The following is a 22,500-nucleotide window of genomic DNA, read 5'->3' on the forward strand; positions in this document are numbered from 1 at the left end:
CAAACTTCACAGGACGCTTAATGAAATTAACGTATTTCCTATTAAAACACATCTGGTGCCAACCCCGAGTTTCCCGAGTTTGAAAAGGTACTACCGCTGTGCCAACCCCGAGTTTCTCGAGTTTGGGCCGTTTTTGAAAAAAAAATAAAATAAAAAATCCTTTTTTTTTTTTTTTTCAAATTTTTTTTTTGGACCTCCAGAAATGTATTAGGCATGATCGCGATCGCGAAATTGCATGTTTAACCCCCATACCAACCCATTCTTTCAAACATGGCAGCCATGTTTGTTTACATCTGAAGAAAACATAATGGCTGATAAATCATGAATGCCTGAACGGATTTCCAAGCGGATTTTTTTGTTTGAAAGCTGTGAACAGTGTGCACACACGTGGTGCATCATCTAGGCATGGGTGTGCATGATCCGTGCACTATAAATTACATGGAAGTCTATGGAGACCATGGCATCGCGGGACATTGAAGAGAAAAAATCATTGCAACATAAGTGTTAACACTTATGTTGCTATGATTTCTTCTCTTCAATGTCCCACGTTGCCATGGTTACCATAGACTTCCATGTAATTGCGCAATTGTGTAAAAAGTGCACGCCCATGCCTAGATGATGCACCACGTCCACGTGTGTGCACACTGTTCACAGCTTTCAAACAAAAACATCCGCTTGGAAATCCGTTCAGGCATTCATGATTTATCAGCCATTATGTTTTCTTCAGATGTAAACAAACATGGCTGCCATGTTTGAAAGAATGGGTTGGTATGGGGGTTAAACATGCAATTTCGCGATCGCGATCATGCCTAATACATTTCTGGAGGTCCAAAAACATTTTTGAAAAAAAATCTTGAAAAAAACATATTTTTTTCTTCAAAAACGGCCCAAACTCGGGAAACTCAGGGTTGGCACAGGGCCAGGGGTGGTACCTTTTCAAACTCGGGAAACTCGGGGTTGGCACCAGATGTGTTAAGAGACATGTTTGTCATGGTGCTGTACAAACGAAAGGAAAAGCCATTTGGGGAGAGTAATGTCCACATAATCCACGGCTTGGTAAGGTCACTGTGGGTATTCTCTCTAATGGAAGGGTTATGCTGATTCATACTTGGTTGTATGCCATGTCACACACCAAAAATAGACATTGCATTATTATAGAAGTACATGCTTTACCAGTAAGAGGGTCAGCATAGAATTGTGAGAAAGCTCAGAAACATTGCTGTTGCAGTTTCAGTGAAGCAGTCTGCAATTATGTGACAAACAATTGCACGGTTCTAGACAGTACTTTAATTTGGATTATTGCGGTTTGACAGTAGAATGTTTTTCTGTTATTTCTGATCTGTTAATTGGCAACAGACTGCTTTATTTGTTGGAGTCAAATTATTGATTTTGTTTGCAAGCAGCCATGTAATAAGTGGAATATTGCACAATGAGCCGGACAGTCCCGTGTTACCCTGTCTGGGTTTATTTCAACAATAATCACCGGCTCACTATTCTTCATCTCTTAAGCCTGATTTATACTTGGCTGCAAGTCTCGCACCGGAAATAGCAGATCTACAAGCTCACAACTTGTCACGCTGTCACGTGTTGTTAACTTGTACTTGCTGGGGAGCCCGCTGGCCTAGTGGTCCAGGCGCAGACCACATACTGTAGGCTTTGATGCCTGACAGCGCGTTGCTGGTTCAAGTCCTGAGCCTGACACCTTTGCTGCAAGTCACTCCCCATCTCTCTCCCCCTTTCCTGTCTACCTACTATACTGTCAAAAAAGCCAAAAAAATATCTTAAAGAAAAAAAGACACGCAGCTAACCATTAATCAGACGTTACTTACAGGACAGTATGGCAACAACAAGACAAAGCCAGTGGAGTGGACAGTAACAGAGCGAAACTGACTCAAGACACATGGAAAGGCAGGGAAAAGGGAAGAGGACGAGAGAGACGGAGACAGAGAGCAAGAGAAAGGGGGGTGGGTGGGTTGGGCAGTGTTTGTGGCCAGCTAAGCAGAGAGAGAGAGAAGTGCTACTCCATTAGAGAGCATGGCAGTAGAGACACCTCTAACATCCAGGTGAGAGAAGGAGTGAGTGTACGTGTGGATTCATTCATGTGGAGGAACCTGGGGGAGTCGGGTAAACTGCCAAATGTGCTCTCTCTCTCTCTCTCTCTCTCTCTCTCTCTCTCTCTCTCTCTCTCTCTGCAAAAAAGTACAGATGGCAAGAGGTCCTCTCGGTATTTCACACAACGACAAGAGTAAAAGAAAAACAGGAGAAAACTAAATCACTGCAGAAGCCAGAGAGCGACAAAGAACTTTGAGAAAGTAAGACTGCACTGTAGGCGACAGAAATATGGAGGCGGAGGGGTTACGGAAACGGCTGCCTCTTGAAGATATAATAACCACTTTCCTTGTAATAAACATATCTTGCAAAAGAGAAAATAAAATAAATGCCAACAGGCACTGTAATATCCGCATGTCACGATTGATAAGATTAAAGACATGCTTTTGTTCCTAACAGTGTATGGCTCCTGTAGTGTGTTTTTGTGCCATATAAGTTTGGATGGACTCACATGACCTCAGTTAACAGTTTTGGCCTCTGCTGAGCTCAGCAGTCAATCAAGCAAAGAGGACGCTGTGCTACTTGCGCGGCCATGGTCGAGTACATATCTCTGACCCATGGTTTCAGTCAACTTGGATGATCTATTACAGCTGTTCTCAAACATTTTCATGTCAAGGACAGCCAAATTGACTTGTATTTGGCAGTGGACCCCCATTTGTGAAGATGTCGTGCCAGGGACCTCCGTAAGAGATTCGTCAAGATTTTTCTAAAATAAGCATCTGCTGTACAAGCTCACAACGTGACGTGATGCGTTGTGAGCTTGTAGCTCTCTGTTTAAACTGTTCCTCATTTTGCTGGGGGACCCCCTTGAACCAGCTCCAGGACCGCTAGAAGTCTCCACTTTGCGAACCGGTGGTCTATTAAACTGGCATGATCAAACCTCTACAGGGATAACCTGAAAACCTGAACAACACTGATGAAGTTACACTGGCCGGTTGTTAGCACTTCCTGTACTCATCGTTCCAATTAAATGTCTGCCAACATTTGTACATGGTTCAGCCATATACGCTTTGACCTACAGTTGTTACACTCTCATAGTCAGATTAACACTCGCTGTGTGGGCTTTCGAAAAAGCTAATGGAAGGTGTTACGAGGAGCAGTTGGTTATGTACGGAGCCAAAATCATTTTTTTTTCTCTCTCTCTCTCACTCCAGGCCAGGCTCTGTAGTAATGAGTCAGCCCTGAAACATTGTCAAATTCCTCCTGCTCTTTGTTTCAAGCCTATAATAGTGTCAAGGGTAGTTTCTGCCCCACAATTAGGCCTCCAACAGTGAGCCAGGCAACACGAGTGTACTACTCACCAAACTCACACTTCAAATGGTAGTTGGACGGAGACGGCAATACACCCTCCTTATCTGATGTTACTAAAACATCTCGTTACAGTGAACATTTCCCTATCTACTCCCTGCCTTGTTAAATGTGCTCATATCCGCCTGCCCTCTGTTCACTGCCATTTTAAATCCATACTGGATCCAAGCTTCAATACGGTTTTGTCCTACATGCATTGATTACCGGTTACCGCCACCAACACACAATCACACACATGCTGGTACTGCTATACTTGTGAGGACTTCCAAATGATTTCCACTGACTAAACCCATTCCCTAACCTATAAACTTCACCAGTACCACAACATGCCTTTAACCTCATTCTAATTGTAAGCCTAAAACAAAACAGCCTCCTGAAAAGTGAGGACGAGCAACATTTCCTTACATATTTCGCGCAAACGCACGTGCGCGCACACACACACACACACACACACACACACACACACACACACACACACACACACGCACACGCACACGCACACACACACACACACACACACACACACACACACACACACACACACATCAGTGATCTCATCTCCAAATTTGGGCATTGTTTCAGCATGCGGATGTTACCATGGCAGAGACGCGCATGCGCAGTACAGGCGTCAGCATCATTGATGTCAGAAATGTGGGCACTGTTTCACCCGTTTATGACCATATGTGGTGTTGCGTGTCCTATGCCCATATATGGTGTTCCGTGTCCAGGCCAGTATGTGACGTCAGTACTATGACGTCAGAGTACTGTAGACAGACAGACGGCAGACAGACCGACATTCAGTAAACTAATAGTAGTAGTAGTAGTAGTAGTTAGATACTTGTTAAAGAGAAAATTCATTTTCCAATGGGTTGGAAATGTTCAGCCAATCAGGAAGGAGTAGCCATTCATCAGCTTCAATTCAATAGTGCTCCAGTTCCAATTTTGTCTGCTCATTTCCGCCACAGCAGCAGCATGGCGTGACATCAATGGCATCGTTTCCTCTTTAGCCTCTAAGTCTTGTTCCACACGTATCCAAGCAGCCCTAACTGGGTGTTTAGCAAACAGCGGGGTTCCCTCTCTAATGACACACCCTGTGGTGAGTCTTGCCTTCGACGGACGCATGCAGCCAAATGGAGGAGGAGAAACAGGGAAGTGGTTACTGGTGAGGGTATTGGGCCGGATGAGATGGGCGGTAAGGATGCACAGGTGAGGCTGAACGACACACTTTGGACTGGAGAGGACAAGGTCATCTGGAGCCTCACACTATTTGTTGGCTCATTAGCCGGGCAGCTTGTTGCTAAGTACCAGCTTAGGATGAGACGTGGTGGAGATAGGGGAGGGCAGAGAGGAGACATCGCGGAATTTAGAATCACACTGGGCACTTTTAACTTCAGCAATAATACTGTAACTACAATCTTTTCGTTCAGCACTGCCACCGTGGTAATTAGTTGTGGGTGTGTGGACTCCATCGACTTGGGTTTAGATTTTATTTCAATATAATAGCTATAGTGCTTGGCGTAGACGAGGACTGCTGCTGGCTAGTCGGGTGCACTAAGCATTATTGCCTTGTCCAGACCCTGCTTATCAGCCAAGTTGATGCTCCACACACACAACGGTATAAGCACACAAACAGCTGATGGCACTACTGTAACAAGCACGCACGCACGCACGCACGCACGCACGCACGCACGCACGCACACACGCACACACGCACACACACACACACACACACACACACACACACACACACACACACACACACACACACACAGCCTAGGGGTGGTGTATCCTGATGGAGGTGTTGGCGTTGGTGGGAGGTGGCTAGTGGGAGGAGCAGACAGGCAGGGGGAGGAGAGGGAGGAGGCTGTGTTTGCAGGGGGGCTGAGTGTGAGGGAGATGGGGGGGTTGATTGGAGGGTTGGTGGGTGGTAAGTGGTGAAATGCAGGTGATTTTTAGGCGTGTGCGTGTGTGTGCGTACGTGCGTGCGTGCGTGAGTGAGTGACTGAATACCTGCCAAGTGAGGAGATACAAGCAGGTGTGTGGGCACAATTTTTGCTTTAGTGTGTGTCAATAACAGGGAGAATGTGAGCTGGTGTGATAGCTTGTGTGCGTGTGCACGTGCACACGTGTGTGTGTGTGTGTGTGTGTGTGTGTGTGTGTGTGTGTGTGTCTGTGTGTGCGTGTAGACATGGGAGAGATTAGAGTGGATTTCAAGCCTCCGCTGGGTCTCTAGCATCAATTACTGTACCCTGCACATCTGCTGCCATCCTACTGAGCACAGTGTGTGTTCGGGCACAGTGCCTATCCGCTCATATGGGCATACACACACACACACACGCGCACGCACGCACAGACACGCACGCACAGTCACTGTCACACAAACTGCGCTGGCGGCACAGAAGTCGAATGACTTGAGAAACTCTTTAACGCCTCTCCCTTCACCTGCCATTCCCATTAACCTTTATCTCATCTCATCTTCCTTCTCTGCTTTCAGTCACTCCTCTCTTCTTCTCCTCACCCCTCCTTCATTTCCCCACTTTTCCTTCTCTCTTTCATTCACTCAAACCATCCCTTCTTCACTTTGTGGGCTCAATTGCTATCTGTCAGCGGAAAATGAAAGCTTGATGAAAGCTTGGCTCTGAGTTTACAGAGCCCCTTTACTCAACACATCCTCAAACTCACCACTCACTTCTCTCTATCCTCTCTCTCTCTCTCTCTCCCTCCCTCTCTCTCTATGTCTCTCTCTCATTCTTACACATCCATCCCTTGATCTATCTCTCCCGTAATGACCTGTGTGATACTGCAGTGGTCAAACTCTCAGCGCACAGCTGCTTCCAGACTTCCTCTCTCTCTCTGATCACTCCCTCTCTTCCTCCCTTTCTCCATCTGTGTGAGAAGTAAGGACCCTTGCTCAAACTGATGACCCCTCCATGTGTGCGATATTGACATCATACTCGTCTTTCCCTCTCGCTCCTTTCACCCATCCATACAAACTGGCATAAGATGGCCTTTTGTTATCCATCCATCCATTGTCTGTCCAAAGTGTCCATCCGTCCGTCCGTCCCTCCGTTCATCGTCATTCCCTTTACACCTCTCTTCTATTCCTTCCTGCCACCTCAAATGCACTACCAGTCTCACACACACACACACACACACACACACACACACACACACACACACACACACACACACACACACACACACACACACACACACACACAGTACTCAATACTCAATCACCGCGCCCTCAAATCAGCTGATGTTGAAGTGTTCATCATACACTCCTCAACAAGATGAAGCTGCACCTTGCGCACCCTCTCCCTCTCTCTCTCTCTCTCTCCCTCTCCCTCTCTCTCTCTCCCTCTCTCTCCCTCCCTCCTTACCGCTGGTGATGACGCCCTCCAGTCTGATGATGTTGGCGTGGTCAAACTGACCCAGAATGCCCGCCTCGCTGAAGAAGGAGCGCCGCTGCTTTTCGGAGCAGCCGGCCCGCAGCGTCTTTATGGCCACGGGAAGCTCCCTCTTGCTCGGCAGCTTAAGGCAGCCGCGACACACTTCCCCAAAGTCACCTGCAGGGGGAGACAGTCAGACAGGAGGCAGTGTGATGATGCCCTCCGTGATTTGGTCAAAAACAGCCAGAGAGAACAGTGAGAGATGGGGGTGGGGGATGGGGAGGATGGGGCAGACTGATATCGTAATGTGTCTGCGCGTCTGTGCCAAGATCAAAATGGGAGCGCGAGAGATTAGATGGGGGTCAGAATGAAGGAGAGAGAGGGAGAGAGAGAGAGGGTAGGGTGTACTGAAGTAGAGGTAGGGATGGGACGATTGATGATATTATCGTTTATCGTGATAAAAAACACTCACGATAATCGTATCGTGGAGATTTCCGTTCTCCATCATGCACTGGGATCAATTCACCTTTTATTTGCTGAGCTGCATATCCGTTACCACTTAAACCCTCTATAATTGGTAAAAGATACTTATAATATATGTACTTGAAACAGGCTTTTTTTCACTCTCTATAAAATGTCTTTGCCAAAAAATAGCAGATGTACAAGCTCACAACGGGTCGTGTTGCGACGCGTTGTGAGCTTGTAGATCTGCTATTTTTTGGCAAATGTTCCACCGCAGGATAATGGATTTTGATTATCGCGATAACATCGTAAATCGCGATTTCTTTTGTCACAATAATCGTGATATGAAATTTTCATATCGTCCCATCCCTAAGTAGAGGCGGAGAAAATGTACACAGACAGGACAGAGGACAGAAAAGCGATGACGCAAATGAACAGACATTGTTGTCGGGAGAGAGGAGCAGAGCGAGGCCATGCAGGGCAATGTGTGAAATTCAAAGAGTTCAAAGGAACATCAAAGAGGGAGCACAGAGTGGAGACAAAATACACATCACAACAGACGACTGTCTGTCGCTGGCAGCAGAGTGCCGTCTGAAGACGACCGCAGCGGCAGACGCTCCCTACTGTTTCGTCTCTGAGGTTGAATACTACATATTTAAAGCTGCAATCTGGCACTCATTTTAACTAGAGATATGTAGGCTCGCGTAGCCAGACAACTATTCCACAATCTCCGAATGCTATAGAGAGTCTGGAACTATACAGCTCCTGAACAGCGAGTAATGGAAGCTGTCTTCTAAAATTTGACGAACCGACGCATTGTTTTAAGCCCCCGGAATCGACGCCAATTGTTTGAGTCGAGCCGTCGAAAATATATATATTTTTTATCACACCAGTTACTGTGGTGCGGTATGAGAGTGCTGGACTGTACTGTCATGTACTTCTTATTGAGTCCATACTTCCTACTACTTGTACTAGACTTAAAAATAAAACCAGTTCACGTGACTTGAAAGTTGCCTTGGTCATATTACAGGAGGCTCTTATTTTGAACCTAGCCGCTTTGAGAGGAAATGCGTCGAAGTGTTGTTATTCTACTTTTTGCAGCCAAGAAGCAGCCGATCTCGATACACTTCACTCACTGCCACTGAGTGTGGCACTGGGTGGTGGTGGTCTCAGGCTGAGGACTGTGGTGGAGTAGAGGACTTCTTAAAAAGTTTTAGATTAAGACAATTTGCTTGCATTGCGATGCAGCCGTGTGCCGTTCTGCATCGACGCAGTGATGTTACATAATTGTTACTTTTAGCCCACATTTGTTGTTGTTTTTCCTCCTGAAGGAACAGGGCTAAATCGTTAGCATGCTAGCGCTTTAGCCCTGTTCCTTTAGCCTTGGAGAGGCATGAAATCATTACAATCAGGCAGTTTTCAAAGTAGAGAATCCACCAATCATATGTGGTTTATAACAGCTGTTGTACCGGGCGCTACTTGCCATCAATGCGTCGCGTCTTCACTCTAGTCACTGCAGCACCACTTTTATTTTTTATTTATTTTTTATTGTTATATAATTTAGTCGACGTGTCGGAATAACCCCCGCAACCAGGGCTGTATTAACCATTGGGCCGGTGGGTCCGTTGCCAGGGACCCTTGGCTCTAAGGGGCCCTTGGGGGAACTGGCCCGCGTGGTCATTGACAATTTACAAAAATTAAATGTATATTTTAATCAAAAATCTAATGTGTGGGCCCCTCCTCTGTTGTCTACAGGTGCTTTCTTGGTCCACAGATGATCATCATGGCTTAAAATCCAAGCTGGATAGTGCGCGTCGACTCGAGTCGACTTGATAAATCCTGAGTCGAAGACAGCTCTACTAAGCAGCAAGCTAAATATGCTTAGATGATTTTTTATTATATTAGGATAAATGTGCACAATGTTAAAAACGGAAGTGGGGAGGATGCTTCATAAGACCTCCGTCGCCCCAGACTTTATGACGGGAGCATTTGCAAATCACAGGAGTCAACAGTCTGGCCACACAAGACTAAGAAAGATGCAATTGGAAATTGCAAGTGTGGTTGCCGTGACACGAATTTCATCTTACCATTTGAACTTTTCCCCATTCAAGTCAATGGGGAAAATGTATTCACCAATAAATGAATGGCCATATATGGAGATCTCTTTGTCAGTCCATGTCCCTTTTATGCCCATATATGGAGATTCCTGATGTCATCATTTATTAGCCTTATTCACGGCCCGCCCACCTACTTCCGTTTCTCAGTTTTCCCCGGGTGCTGACTTCAATTTAGAAGGGGAAACTATACTGGACTTAAAGCCAACAAATCATTATTTCTAACAGTAAAGTAAATTATAGTGCTTTGTGCCGTTTAGTATCTTGTGTTCTTGATCATGCTAGCCGTATTTTATACTTTACTATTCGGAAATTGCATTAAATTTGCGATTTCTGTGCTAACTCCATAGGCTATGGTAGGATTTACCCCTTCAAAATGTGACTTCAGCACCCGTGGGATGCTTAGTGGGCGGGCCGTGAATTAGGCTAATTAAGCCCATCTTGGAAAGCCCAAACTGAATGTGGACATACTGAGTCAGTCTCATGTGGTCTATGATGTCAGACATCTATGATGTGTTCCTTGTGCACAATGTAGGCCATGTATGACCAACTTGTGCGCCAGCAGAGCGCGCCATGAGGTGCGGTCACCACTGGCATCACCACTGGCGAAGCCAGTGACATATCACCACTGGCATCACCAGGAATGCTGGTCCCTCATTGGCTGTAAATGATGACGTTGCCAGACATGCTGGTCCCTGAAAAAGGAAATGCGCCTATCTCAACAGGAAACAACTGTATATAGTATACATATACAGTACGCAGCCGAACGCAGTACTTGCTTGCTTGCTTGTCCCTGCACTTCTAAAATCCCTACACTTACTAAAGAAGATAACTCTCAAAATCTGTCTTATGCCATGACACTGTTTTGATGTATAATACATCAAACAAAAAGAGACCATCCCCTCGAGCCACCTAAAGTAGTCTCTGCTACCGTTTTATAAGAAGTATTATACCTCAAGCGTTGGATGAACACTCAGCATTTTTTACAGTTTGTACCTGTGTGGACGATCCTCTCTATCTTGATGCTGGAGTTGTCCAGCTCCTTGGCAAAGGCATGGACAGCCTGGAGGAGGTCCTCACAGGTCTCTGGATCAATGTATGTCCTCCGTGTCGGGATCTTAACTGGAGTGGCGCGCGCGCACACACACACACACACACACACACACACACACACACACACACACACACACACACACACACACACACACACACACACACACACACACACACACACACACACACACACACACACACACACACACAGTGTTAGCAGATATATAGAAAATACAAACAAAAACTCTGTTATAGAGAATCGATGCAGATACTTTACCTCTCGGTCCATACAACTGGACAGAAAAATGGATAAGCCTACAGTGCGCGCGTGCACACACACACACACACACACACACACACACACACACACACACACACACACACACACACACACACACACACACACACACACACACACACACACACACACACACACACACACACACACACACACACACACACACACACACACACACAGAAAGGAGGCAGCCACTGGCAGCAGGTCTTAGTCTAGCAACAACAACAACCCTACATGACAGTACATGTGTGTTTCTGTGTGTTGTCTGGTGCTATTCAGTTTTTGTTTGGCCTTGTGAGCTCCTCAGACATAACTGGGACAGGGCAGAACAGGCAGAGAGGTCTGGTTGAGCTCCTGCTATTTGATGGTTGTTGTCAGCAGCAAAACTTAACTCAAAATAACGCGGTGCAATACAGTATCTAATGTATGTTTTCTTACAAGCAACTCTTTATATAATTTAGGTTGGCCAAAGCTACCAACTGTTTAATTGTTAGTTAAGAATTTGGAAAGAAAGAAAGAAAGAAAGAAAGAAAGAAAGAAAGAAAGAAAGAAAGAAGCAAATTAACGTGAACTTTCACTGCACACAATTAAACCATGAGCAGGCAGTTGTTCTATCGTGTTTACTGGATTTTAGAACTAGCCTGCACATGCCCACATGAGTTAACAGCTTTCAACCTGGTGTCCCTATTTGTACGATTTTCAAACACTATTTTAGCTAGTCTAACTATTCATCGTATGACAATGATGGTCAGGCTTCCAGAAAAGCCTGACCGAGGTTTGAGCTGCAATGTGATTACAGCTCGGGATCGACCCTTAACAGTCGTACGTTGCCTCTGCCTCTGCCTCTGCCTGCCTCATAACAGCTTATTGATTGATGCACACACACACACACACACACACACACACACACACACACACACACACACACACACACACACACACGCGCGCACGCACGCACGCACGCACGCACGCACGCACGCACGCACGCACGCACGCACACATGCACGCACGCACACATACACACTCATTCTGCTCTACTGTATGTCTTGTGGGTGATTGGTTTCAGGGTTAATTGTGTCACGGCCACAAGCGATTGAGGGGAAACTGAAGGATATTCACGCACGGTTGCACGAGAGGCACAGTATGCGTTGAAGTGCAAGTTATCCCACAGATTTATATAATGCATCAAATCTTACACTAACAGTGAAAACACCACTCTCTCCCCCTCACACACACACACAATGGGACATATGCGCTGTATAACTAATCTGTTAATGGAGATTACAGCAAGTCCTGATCCTCCCTCTCTCCCAGTGCGTGTTTCTAGGTCACTCCAAAAATACTGGGATATAAAACTAGTGGTCTGAGCGACATCTGTATGTGGAATGATGGTGTGATAAGACAGTTGTTTCTCTAATCATGCTCTCAACCAACTCAGAGCTTTGAAAACAATTCTCCCTCTCTTGCATCCAACCCTCTATTGTGTTAAGTCCCTCAGCCATTAATCACTTAAACTGCATATCATTTATTGTACGTCAAATAGCGAGACGAGCCAACCAAGCTCACTGTGAGCTTGTAGATCTGCTATTTTTGCTGAATGTTACCTCATTATGACAAGCCCAGAATAGGGATGCTGGGGTTTGTGTGGTTAAACTCCACTCGCCCCTCTCCCCTAGACCAGGGGTCTTCAACAGGGGGTCCGGGACCCCGGGGGTCCTCAGAGTTACTATAGGGGGGCCGCCAAATCTTTGTGATAGGATCATTCTTTTAAATGAACAACTTGAACCCTCGCATCCCTATTCTGGGGAGAACTTTAGACAAAAATAGCAGATCTACAAGCTTGAGGCGTTGAGAGCTTGTAGATCGGCTATTTTCGACAAATAGGTTTGGTGTAGAGGTAAAAAAAAAAAGAGCAGACCAAGTAGAGAGTGAAAGGTCAAGTTTACTAAAAACACGAATCCAACATAGACTGATGATCCAACATAGACTGATCCAAGATAGTCTATGAATCTATCAAATCAATTAAAATCTGCATCACATTTATACAATATTTAGAGGGGGTCTCTGCTTCATCTCTCTCTCAGCTAAGGGGTCCTTGGCCTGAAAACGTTGAAGACCCCTGCCCTTGCTATTCAAAAAGAGGAAGCGGTCACCTTCCGGTGGAGGTCCTCTCGGTGACTTTTACCCGGTGGGATTGCAGAATGTCTCTGGAGAAGGGTCCGTTTGGAACCCCCTTCAAGGAACCCTGAGGGTCCCTGGACCCCACTTTGAGAACCACTGGTGCAAGTGAACAGCAGCAGAATGTGTCTGTGTCTGCATTAGGCAGAGCTGTGCATGTGCAAGCTGCCTTTGCAAGCGTGTCTGTAATTTTGTGTCTTTGTTTGTTTCTTTGTTTGGGCAGATTTTAAGTCCCGGCCTGCATGCCTGCAGCTCGTTATTCATTCAGATCCAAACCCCTCCAGAGACCTTAGAAAGCTGGGATATTAAACAACACACGCGTGCGCGCGCACACACACACACACTCTCTGAATTCCCTCAAAATATGTGCATACCATAACGTCATTGTCGGATGGAAACCTTATACGTCCAAAACCGTTCGTTTCGTATTTATCATCTAAAAAATGTGCTAAACTAGTGAAAACAGCCGATTTACAAGCACACAACGCCTCGCGATGCGAGGCGTTGTGTGCTTGTAGATCTGCTGTTTTCACTAGTTTTGTGCGGCGGTCTTGTATGATGAAGCAGAGCTTTCCTTTACCAAAAAACGTACCCATTTGAAACTTGGAGATACAAGGTTTCTGCCCGACAATGACGATAAGAAAAGTGGCACACACACGCAGCTATGCATGCATACACCTACATGCATACTGAATTCCCTGCAAATGTGTGTGCACCATGAGACGCGTGCACACACACACACACACACACACACACACACACACACACACACACACACACACACACACACACACACACACACACACACACACACACACACACACACACACACACACACACACACACACACACACACACACACACGGGAAGTGATATGTCAAAGCAGTTCCACTCTGTCACTGTCGAACACAGCCCACGGGGAGCTTTTATGAGCCAAGTTAAAAAGAAAGGCTCACGGAGCCATCGACAAGCCTTGTACTACAACTTAAACATTTAATACAGAGTATCTGCTGTTCCCAGAACAGAGGCACAATGTCTGCTGCCAGCGTCGTGTTTTCAGAGCTCTGTCGCTTTCAGTAACAAACCCCCACTCTCTCTCTCTACTCTCCCTCCCTCCCCCCACCCCTGCCTTTGTATTTCTGCCTCCTCCTCCTCCCCATTTCAATCTCTCTCCATGAAATTCTGTCCTCCACCCCATCTAATGGAGAGCAATCATGCATTTTGAGTTGGCTGAAGAGTATGGGTAGGCGATATGGTGATAATTATCGTTGAGACGATACAATGTCTCCACGATATGCCTTTTCAGAAGTGTCGTATATATCGTGATACAATTGAGGGAGCCTTGTAAAAAATCCTGTTTAATCGTTAATACGGAGATTCATTACCGAATTCAATTTAAACCCGCATTTTGGTCTAAATGAGTAGTTCTCAAACTTTAAAATGTCATGGTCTCCACTTAACTCTGACAGTATACAAATGAAACCAAATGGACCCGTAAGGGTCCAAAGTTCAATTTAGACCTCCCAAAAGGAACCCAGAGAATCTAGTTTTTGTCAAGTAACTTGAAAATTAACCATAAAAACCAATGTGAAAAAGAATCGTGATAAAATCGTGTATCGTGATACAGCTTGGGAAAATATTGTGATATTGTATTTTTCCATATCGCCCACCCCTACTGAAGAGCCTGATTTATACTTTGTCGTACGATGGTGTTGTGTGCCGAAAATAGCACAATGTTTATGGCACACGACACCGTCATATGACATAGCATAAGCCAGCTCAGTGGCCTTGTGGTTAGAGTGTTCGCCCTGGGATTGGAAGGTCAGGGTTCAATCCCCCGGCCGGGTCATACCAAAGACTAGAAAAAATGGGACCCAGTGCCTCCCTGCTTGGCACTCAGCATCAAGGGTTGGATTGGGTTAAGTCTCTGCGACATACTATAGCGTCATGTCCAGAGGGTGTACTTGCAAATCATGGCTACATGGCTCGCTGCACACCCTGTGAATTAAGAATTAACACTGGTGGTAGTTAAAGCCTGGATGTGCGTATGGGCACACACACACAGGCACACACACACACACACACACACACACACACACACACACACACACACACACACACACACACACACACACACACACACACACACACACACACACACTTTTCTGTGTGACTTACATTGAAAGTAGAGTTCCTCATCTCCCTCTTGCGAGGCCTTGCTGTATCCGCATTGTCTGGGAAGACAAACAAACGCAGGCATCAGACAGTGATTTAGCCCTAGTCGCACAAACATCAGACGCAGCTTTATCTCCCGCCCATAACAGATCCTGAACGGTAAGCCGTGGCTCTGTGAGATGTGTGTGTGTGTGGGGATGGGGGGGACGGGGGGGAGACAGCAGCGCTGAGATTGGAAATGGAAAAAGATAAAGACAGGCATTCAGACGGACCCCCGATGTGATGGAGCTGATGAGCAGCGGTGAGATCAGAGGTGCAGACGAGCTGCATATCCACCCTGATATTGACCGAGCTCCGGAAACACGCGGCAGACGAACCGGCACGAAACTGATACGTTAATGTTGTTTTCTATGTTGTTTCAACCTGGGGAGCTGTGGGTATCTGGAACAAACGGAAGGCGACGGTGTGCGAGGCCGTGCGCGTGTGGACACACTCAACCTGGGCTGGTGTGTGTGCTACTGGTGAGAGGCACACATGTATTCGGCACACACACACACACACACAAACGGATATATCACAGATGCACCTGCCGTGCACATCCATTCTCTGTAACCATGAGGTTTTCTAAAGAGTAAAGAGCTGACCATGATCTCACTGTTAAATGAGCAGGGTTAACGGGTCACGAAAGTGGAGAGAGAGAGAGAGAGAGTGTGAGAGAGAGATAGTGTGTGTGTGTGTGTGTGTGTGTGTGTGTGTGTGTGTGTGTGTGTGTGTGTGTGTGTGTGTGTGTGTGTGTGTGTGTGTGTGTGTGTGTGCGTGTGTGTGTATGTGTGTGTGTGTGTGTGTGTGTGTGTGTGTGTGTGTGTGTGTGTGTGTGTGCGTGTGTGAGATCGAGAGAGAAAGAAGAAAGAAAGACTGAGAGAGAGGTTGGAACCACTGCAGTATCCTATTAACAAGTAAAGCGGACAGGCAGATAGGTTGATCAGAAGCACTATTACAGTAAGTGTATGTCATGTGTCTATTTGTATGCGCGTGCAGGTGTGTGTGTGCTTTCCTTTAGAGTGTGTTGTGTGTGCGTGCGTGCGTGTGTGCGTGCGTGCGTGCGTGCGTGCGTGCGTGTGTGTACAGTACATGTGTGTGAGGCCCCAATCCCATATCTGTTCAGGGAGCTGTGTGTTAATGTGTGTGTCACAACGCATCACCGCTTTACACAGACCTGGTTTGCTGCTGAGAAATGGTTCACACAGAGCCCGAAAGACTCACAGTGTGTGTGTGTGTGTGTGTGTGTGTGTGTGTGTGTGTGTGTGTGTGTGTGTGTGTGTGTGTGTGTGTGTGTGTGTACGTATTGTACATGTGATGGAGAGGGAGGGTGACACCCCCAGCCTGCGTAGCAGCAAAGGCTGGAGACAAGGTCAGAACCCCGTCTGTCACAAAGCCACCAGCAGGTAACACGCTGCACAGACCCTCAGGCCAGGGGATACGAGAAAGGGGCAGGGGGGACACAGACAAGACAATTAATGGGGAAGGGACTCGCCCGTTAAAAGTGAACATGAGGGAGAAGGAGCAAGAGGGGTGAGTTGGCCTTGTAGAAGTGTATATTTTTCGTCGTTGTCGGGTGGAAACCTTGTATCTCCCAAGTTTCAAATTTGTTACGTTCTTTCGCAAAGCAAAGCCCTGCTTCAACATACAAGGCCGTCGCACAAAAGTAGTGAAAACAGTAGATCTACAAGTTGTTTTTTAAATGATAAATGCAAAACGAACGGTTTTGGACATACAAGGTTTTCACCCGACAACGATGATTTGTATATTTGCAATGAATGGATTTGGGGGAAAGGCCTAAGGAAGAAAAGCTTAAAGGGGTACATGGGATGGAAAGCTGAGAAGGGCACAGGGCTGAGGAAGCGAAGAGGCAAGGAAATTACAGGATAGTGAAAAAGGTAAACGTAGAATAAACAGAACTTGAGTATGCAACGCAGTAAAATCTGCAGTGTTCATTTATCCATTTGTATCTCCTACTGTAGATGGAGTGTACAATAGAAAACATCTTCATCTTCAACTTAAATCCCATTGTTTGGATGTGTTTAGGAATGAATGTACGGCCGATGATGTGTTTGATACCATCGTTTAGTGATGTCACCACTTCATGGAGAAATTCTACAGAAGACGTACAGTATTTTTTGGCTCGCAACATTACTGACTCCTCAAATCAGAACAACAGGGCTTAGGTTGTAAATCTGCAAAATGTATTAAATGAACACTGTGCATTGTATTGTGCACATGCAGCACAGCGATAGGGGAGAGAGAGAGAGCAAACACAACAGGATGGTACAGGAATGAGGAGCTAAGAGAAGGAGGTAAGGACTAAGTACTCAGAGGCAAAGCACCGGCAATTTTGTAGTGTCACAAACTGTAACTGATAATATAATTTTCTGGGGTTGGATAATCACTGGGTACCAATTTCAAGAAATACAGCAAAGATAGAATATGGTTGGTTCCTGTCAGTGTCACATGTTTACCTCTGAAGAGGAAGTGGATGGGGGTTATTGTTTTCAGCCCCTTCCGTTTGTTTCTGTTAGAGGCGTAACTCAAGAACAGTTGGCCAGATTTTCATGAAACCTCTGGTTCAAAATGGTCAATGGTGAAGGCCATTAAGGCCACGGTCAAAATTCCATCATAATGGAGCAGACTTTCTTAACTGGAGCGACTTACAAAGTGCAAGATCGGTGTAAATGGCATTAACACTACTTGGCTCGAAAAAGGTCAAGGGTACAATCAAGGGCAGAAGGTCAAAATGACAATTACTGTAGTCATATTTATATCAGGTGGAAATCATTCATCTTGACAGTTGCATAGTGTTGGCAGAGGTATGCACTCTATGGAGTGCAATCGTGCTGGTTTAAACTTCTTATCATTGCCATGCCTTTGATGTCAGCAGAGCGAAACTGCTTGGTGGATGGAAATGGAGGAGCTTGCTTTTATTAATTCTTTGTTAATGAGCTTAGATTGAGATAAAATAATGAAGGCCCCTCCACCTTGGGCCCTAGTAACTCAGTCCCACTTTCCCCCCCCCCCTTGTGACGCCCCTGGGAGTGAAAGGAAAAGGGAGGGAGGTGCAGGCATGCCAGTGTACCTGGGCATCAGTTGTGTGAAGGGAGGAGGAGGAGAGAGAAGAGGAGGAGGAGGAAGAGTGGAGAAGGAGGTGGAGAGCAGCACCACACTAGCAGGAGTTACGTTGGAGGAGCTCGCGCAGAGGCTGCTGGGAAAAGACAAGGAGGGGAAGGGAGGGGTCCCTTGTCAAATTATCGCTCCTAATGTCGCTCAAAGGTTGTTCTGCTAATTCAACATCAATAGGCTATATATGCACAGCAGCCATTTTGGAGAGAAGTTGGGTCTCTTTTCACTTCCTTTACTTCAAGTGTTAGCAATAATACTAATGAAGGATCTGTTCCAATCTGGTCAAACAGAGTCAGGGTGCTGATATAGTGATATTGTGAATGTTGGCTCACTGGAAACACTCTGCTACACCAGTAAGTCTCAAAGTGTGGTCCAGGGACCCTCATGGTTCCTTGGGGGTTCCAAATGACCCCTTAAAAAGGTGTGTAACTCTGAGAGTGTACAAATGGAACCATTATTTTGCACACACTGCAGAGTTATGGGGGTCCTTGAAATAAAAGGTTTGAGAACCACTGTGCTACATGAAATGGAACAGAGCCTTCATTAGTATCATTGGTAACACCTGTGAAGGAATATAGCTGCTGCGCATAGAGCCTATTCACATAAAGAAATACAGCATATACCCACACGCTATACACATTTTATTTAGCATATATTTGCTGTATTTCTTTATGATGAACCTGAGCAGAGGAATATGCTGCACGCCAAGAAAAAAAACTATAAAGATAAGGATGTGAGTATATCCACCCTGATGAACAATAACATTCTGTAAGTGATAGGTCGGGCCTTGTATATTTGGATGGATTTTGATTGGCTTGTATCATTCATCAAATCACTCTGAAAGTGATCCCAACAATATTGTTCGCCACTGTCATCATCCACTTCAGTTGGAACCATTTTTAAAACAATAATTATAGTTATAATTGTAGGTGTGGACGGCCCTTTTATGTGCTAATTCTAGCAAAGATCAGCGTTCACTTCGCTTTTCTTTTCAGAGATTCTTTTTTGTATTTCCCAAAACATATGTCAATGAATATTCTTCAATTGAATTCTTTTTATTTTTTATTTTAAGAATTGGAAGAGACCGTCGTATAAAAACCTTTTTCGCTAAAAGACAGAGGTCACTCTCAATTCAAAATGAACCTGTTGGCAATGGCCAGGCCAACACTGACAAAGGTGTAACAAACAACCACTCTCTGAAGTGGTGCTGTACAGAAGTTGGCAGCGTGCACTCTAGGTTAGGAATTCAAACTGCATGCTGGCGTCAGACATTCGGAGGGTCTTGTTAGACTGTAAACGAGACAAAGGATACAAACACATGAGCTGTTTTTGCCAACTTCGACAACTCACTGTCTACCCAGTCCAGTCCCACCCACACTCCAGTTGGAAGTGTCTCTCCAAAAACTACCAATTAATGTCAAATTCCATTCTAATATAAGCAGCCCACTCGTTTGTTTCTGCAGGGCAAACAACTGAAATGAACAAACCACTAAACAAAATGGATTGCATTTGGGAGAACCTCTCGCTCAGTGCTCTCTCTTAATATGAAGCATATTAAAATTAAATCTTGAGCGTAAGACTAATAGGCCAAAAGAGCAGGAATAGCATCCAAAATGACAGCAGAGGGCTGTAGGGGTGAAAGTGAAACCAAGAGTAAGTAAGCCTGTGGGGGGGGGGGTGACATACACTGTAAAATCCTGAGCGCTAATTTGACCCTGAGAAATGTACAAATGGAATCAAAGGGAACCTTTCGGATCCCTTTGATTCCATTTGTACTCTCTTAGACACTAAAGTTACACACTCTGAGTTACACATTGATTACCGGTAATGAACACAAACTGTGCTCGGCAATGAAGAAATTTCACCCAACTCTACTTTCTTGGGCGTGCGCAAAAAAAGTAGGCTGGAAATAGTTGACTGAGGAGATCGGAAACAAAAAATAAAGAAATACACGCACTGGCAGGTTGGAGGGCATAGGGGCCGGGCAGCCCTGCTGGCGATCCCAGGGGCCACATCTACAACGGATAATGTCCGTGGCCGTCTACCGACTCTGATGAGAAAGCCGCTGATCTGTGCCAGAAACACAGCGAACCACACAATTTTTGCTCAGACCTTTCCTGCTCCACTCTCCCGTTTTGCCGGGGTTTTTTTTCCTCCAATCCCTCGCTCCCATGACTGTGTCCTGGAGAGTCAATGGCCCTCTGCAATGACCCCTCCACCTGCAGCCTTTATTCTGGCACTGCCCTCCATCTCCCGCTCTCAGGGTGCTTGTCATTCACTCACTCACTCACTCACTCCACCACGTGCTGAGTGACGCACGCACACACACACTGGTGTGACCAGCAGAGGAGAAACAAATCCCTGCGCTGTCCAGTCAAGCCCACAGGCATCTTGGAGAATGTTTGGGGCAATGCCCCGGAACTATGGTTTTATCAAGCTCTGTCTAGCACCAATGGACTCAAAAGACTGAAATCATTCTGTGTGTCTGTGCGTGTGTGTGTGTGTGTGTGTGTGTGTGTGTGTGTGTGTGTGTGTGTGTGTGTGTGTGTGTGTGTGTGTGTGTGTGTGTGAATCAGATAGAGGGGGGAGAGATAGAAAGGAAAGATATTATAGGGGAAGAAAGGACAGCAAGAAGCACTTTCCATTTTAGTAACAGACCTTTCTGCGGCTTTTCACAGGGCATGTTTGCGAGATGCGGTTTGTTCCAGAAGTGTGTATTGATCGGCATAAATGACAGAGGGGATCATGAGAGTGTGTGTGTTTATGCACATGTATGTGTGTGCCTATGACTCGTAATGAGGACCTAAAGAGATGAAGGAATAAGATGGTATAGGGATGGAGAGAGATGCAGCCAGAGAGAGAGAGAAAATGTGATTTCAGCTCTGACACATGGCAATGTCACTCGCCAAAAGTACAGTAACTGTTTTACACATGCCAGTAAATCAGTTATTTGGGGGCGAGTGACACTGCTATGTGACAAAGTATAATGTAGGCTCAACCCTAAGCTGGCCGAGCGCGGACGTTCTATGACCCAGAAGGGCGGGGATACGAACCAATGAATCTCATCGGCCAATCCTGATCTCTGTGCCTGCCTCCCCTCCCCTCCCCCACCACCCCTCTCTCTGCTCCTGTCGGCTATTCTGCTGCCGGCTGCTGCTAAACAAGGAAGTGAGTCTTGGTGGAAAACGAGTGATAAATCATAGCGATTTTGATCATTACAATGAATATAAGCATAAACAAACCAGTTCACATGAACAATATTGATGTAAAATAAGATATAAGATGCCTGGATCCCGAGGCTAGCTCAACCCTGATGCAGAACCAATCCAGCACACACAGACACAATTTAGAACTACGTCATCTGATGTGTGCGTGAGCAGCACACTCTTCGCGTGTTTCTGTGTGATCAAGGGGATATCGTGGTAATTGAGGCCCTTTGGCTGTGGCTGGGGGCTGATTGTCTATTTGCAAACATGAGAGCATGGTAATTGAGGCATCGAGCCATCCCCTCTTTGTCTGCGCGTGAAACATGAAACGCACAAGCTAACGGTTCAGCAGAGATGAATAATGGTGGGCTGCACATGATGAATGTGATCATGAAGGCACAACGGACAGATGCAGATAGATAAGCGAGATCACCCAGGGCTGTGTATCAGAATCATCTGTTTAGTGGACAAGTATCTATGTTCACATGCAAGGAATCTACACTAACGGGCACATACATTCCAGAGATAAATTCAGAGAAAAAGCCATATTATTGCAGAGGATTGCGTTGAAGTCAATGGGGGCTTTTCACTTCCTGGTGACGTAATCTCCCAAAGCATCATGGGAAACTGAGTTCCTCCATAACTCTGGGGTACAGCAGACGGCGATGCAATTGAGGGACATACTCCTCAATGGCAGGGAACCGTGGCTTTTTGAATTAAAGAGTACAGTATGTCCCTCAATGGCAGGCAATGTGTTTTAACATCCATGTGTTTTGTAAACTTATGTTAACTCATATGCTGCTATTTTAAACATAGGCTGAACTGTTTTCCTGCCAAATTGTCCTTACCTTTTAACGTGGGCACGTGCACGCATAGTGCATGATCTGTGCGCGACTCATGTAGTAGACCGGTAGACAAGATGACAGCTTTCGAATAAAAAAAAATCCTTTGGAATAGACAAATCCGTTGCCAGGCAGTATCCTGCTGTATCCGCCAGTATTTACATAAGAAAACATTGGAAACGGCCAGCT

General features: G+C 45.8%; 1 protein-coding gene across 1 annotated transcript in view; it reads right to left on the reverse strand.

Moving 5' to 3' along the window:
- epha10 (EPH receptor A10) overlaps window positions 1-22,500 on the reverse strand; it is a gene marked incomplete at both ends in the record, with an annotated part of 227,807 nt that overhangs the window by 16,926 nt on the left and 188,381 nt on the right. The window contains 4 exons of the mRNA XM_080735073.1: window positions 6,801-6,986; window positions 10,382-10,507; window positions 15,093-15,148; window positions 18,220-18,345. Coding sequence (XP_080591199.1) covers window positions 6,801-6,986; window positions 10,382-10,507; window positions 15,093-15,148; window positions 18,220-18,345 — 494 coding nt within the window. The remainder of the gene's footprint in view (window positions 1-6,800; window positions 6,987-10,381; window positions 10,508-15,092; window positions 15,149-18,219; window positions 18,346-22,500) is intronic.

This window comes from Nannobrachium achirus, assembly GCF_963921795.1.
Source record: "Nannobrachium achirus genome assembly, chromosome: 10".
Taxonomy (NCBI): Eukaryota; Metazoa; Chordata; class Actinopteri; order Myctophiformes; family Myctophidae; genus Nannobrachium; species Nannobrachium achirus.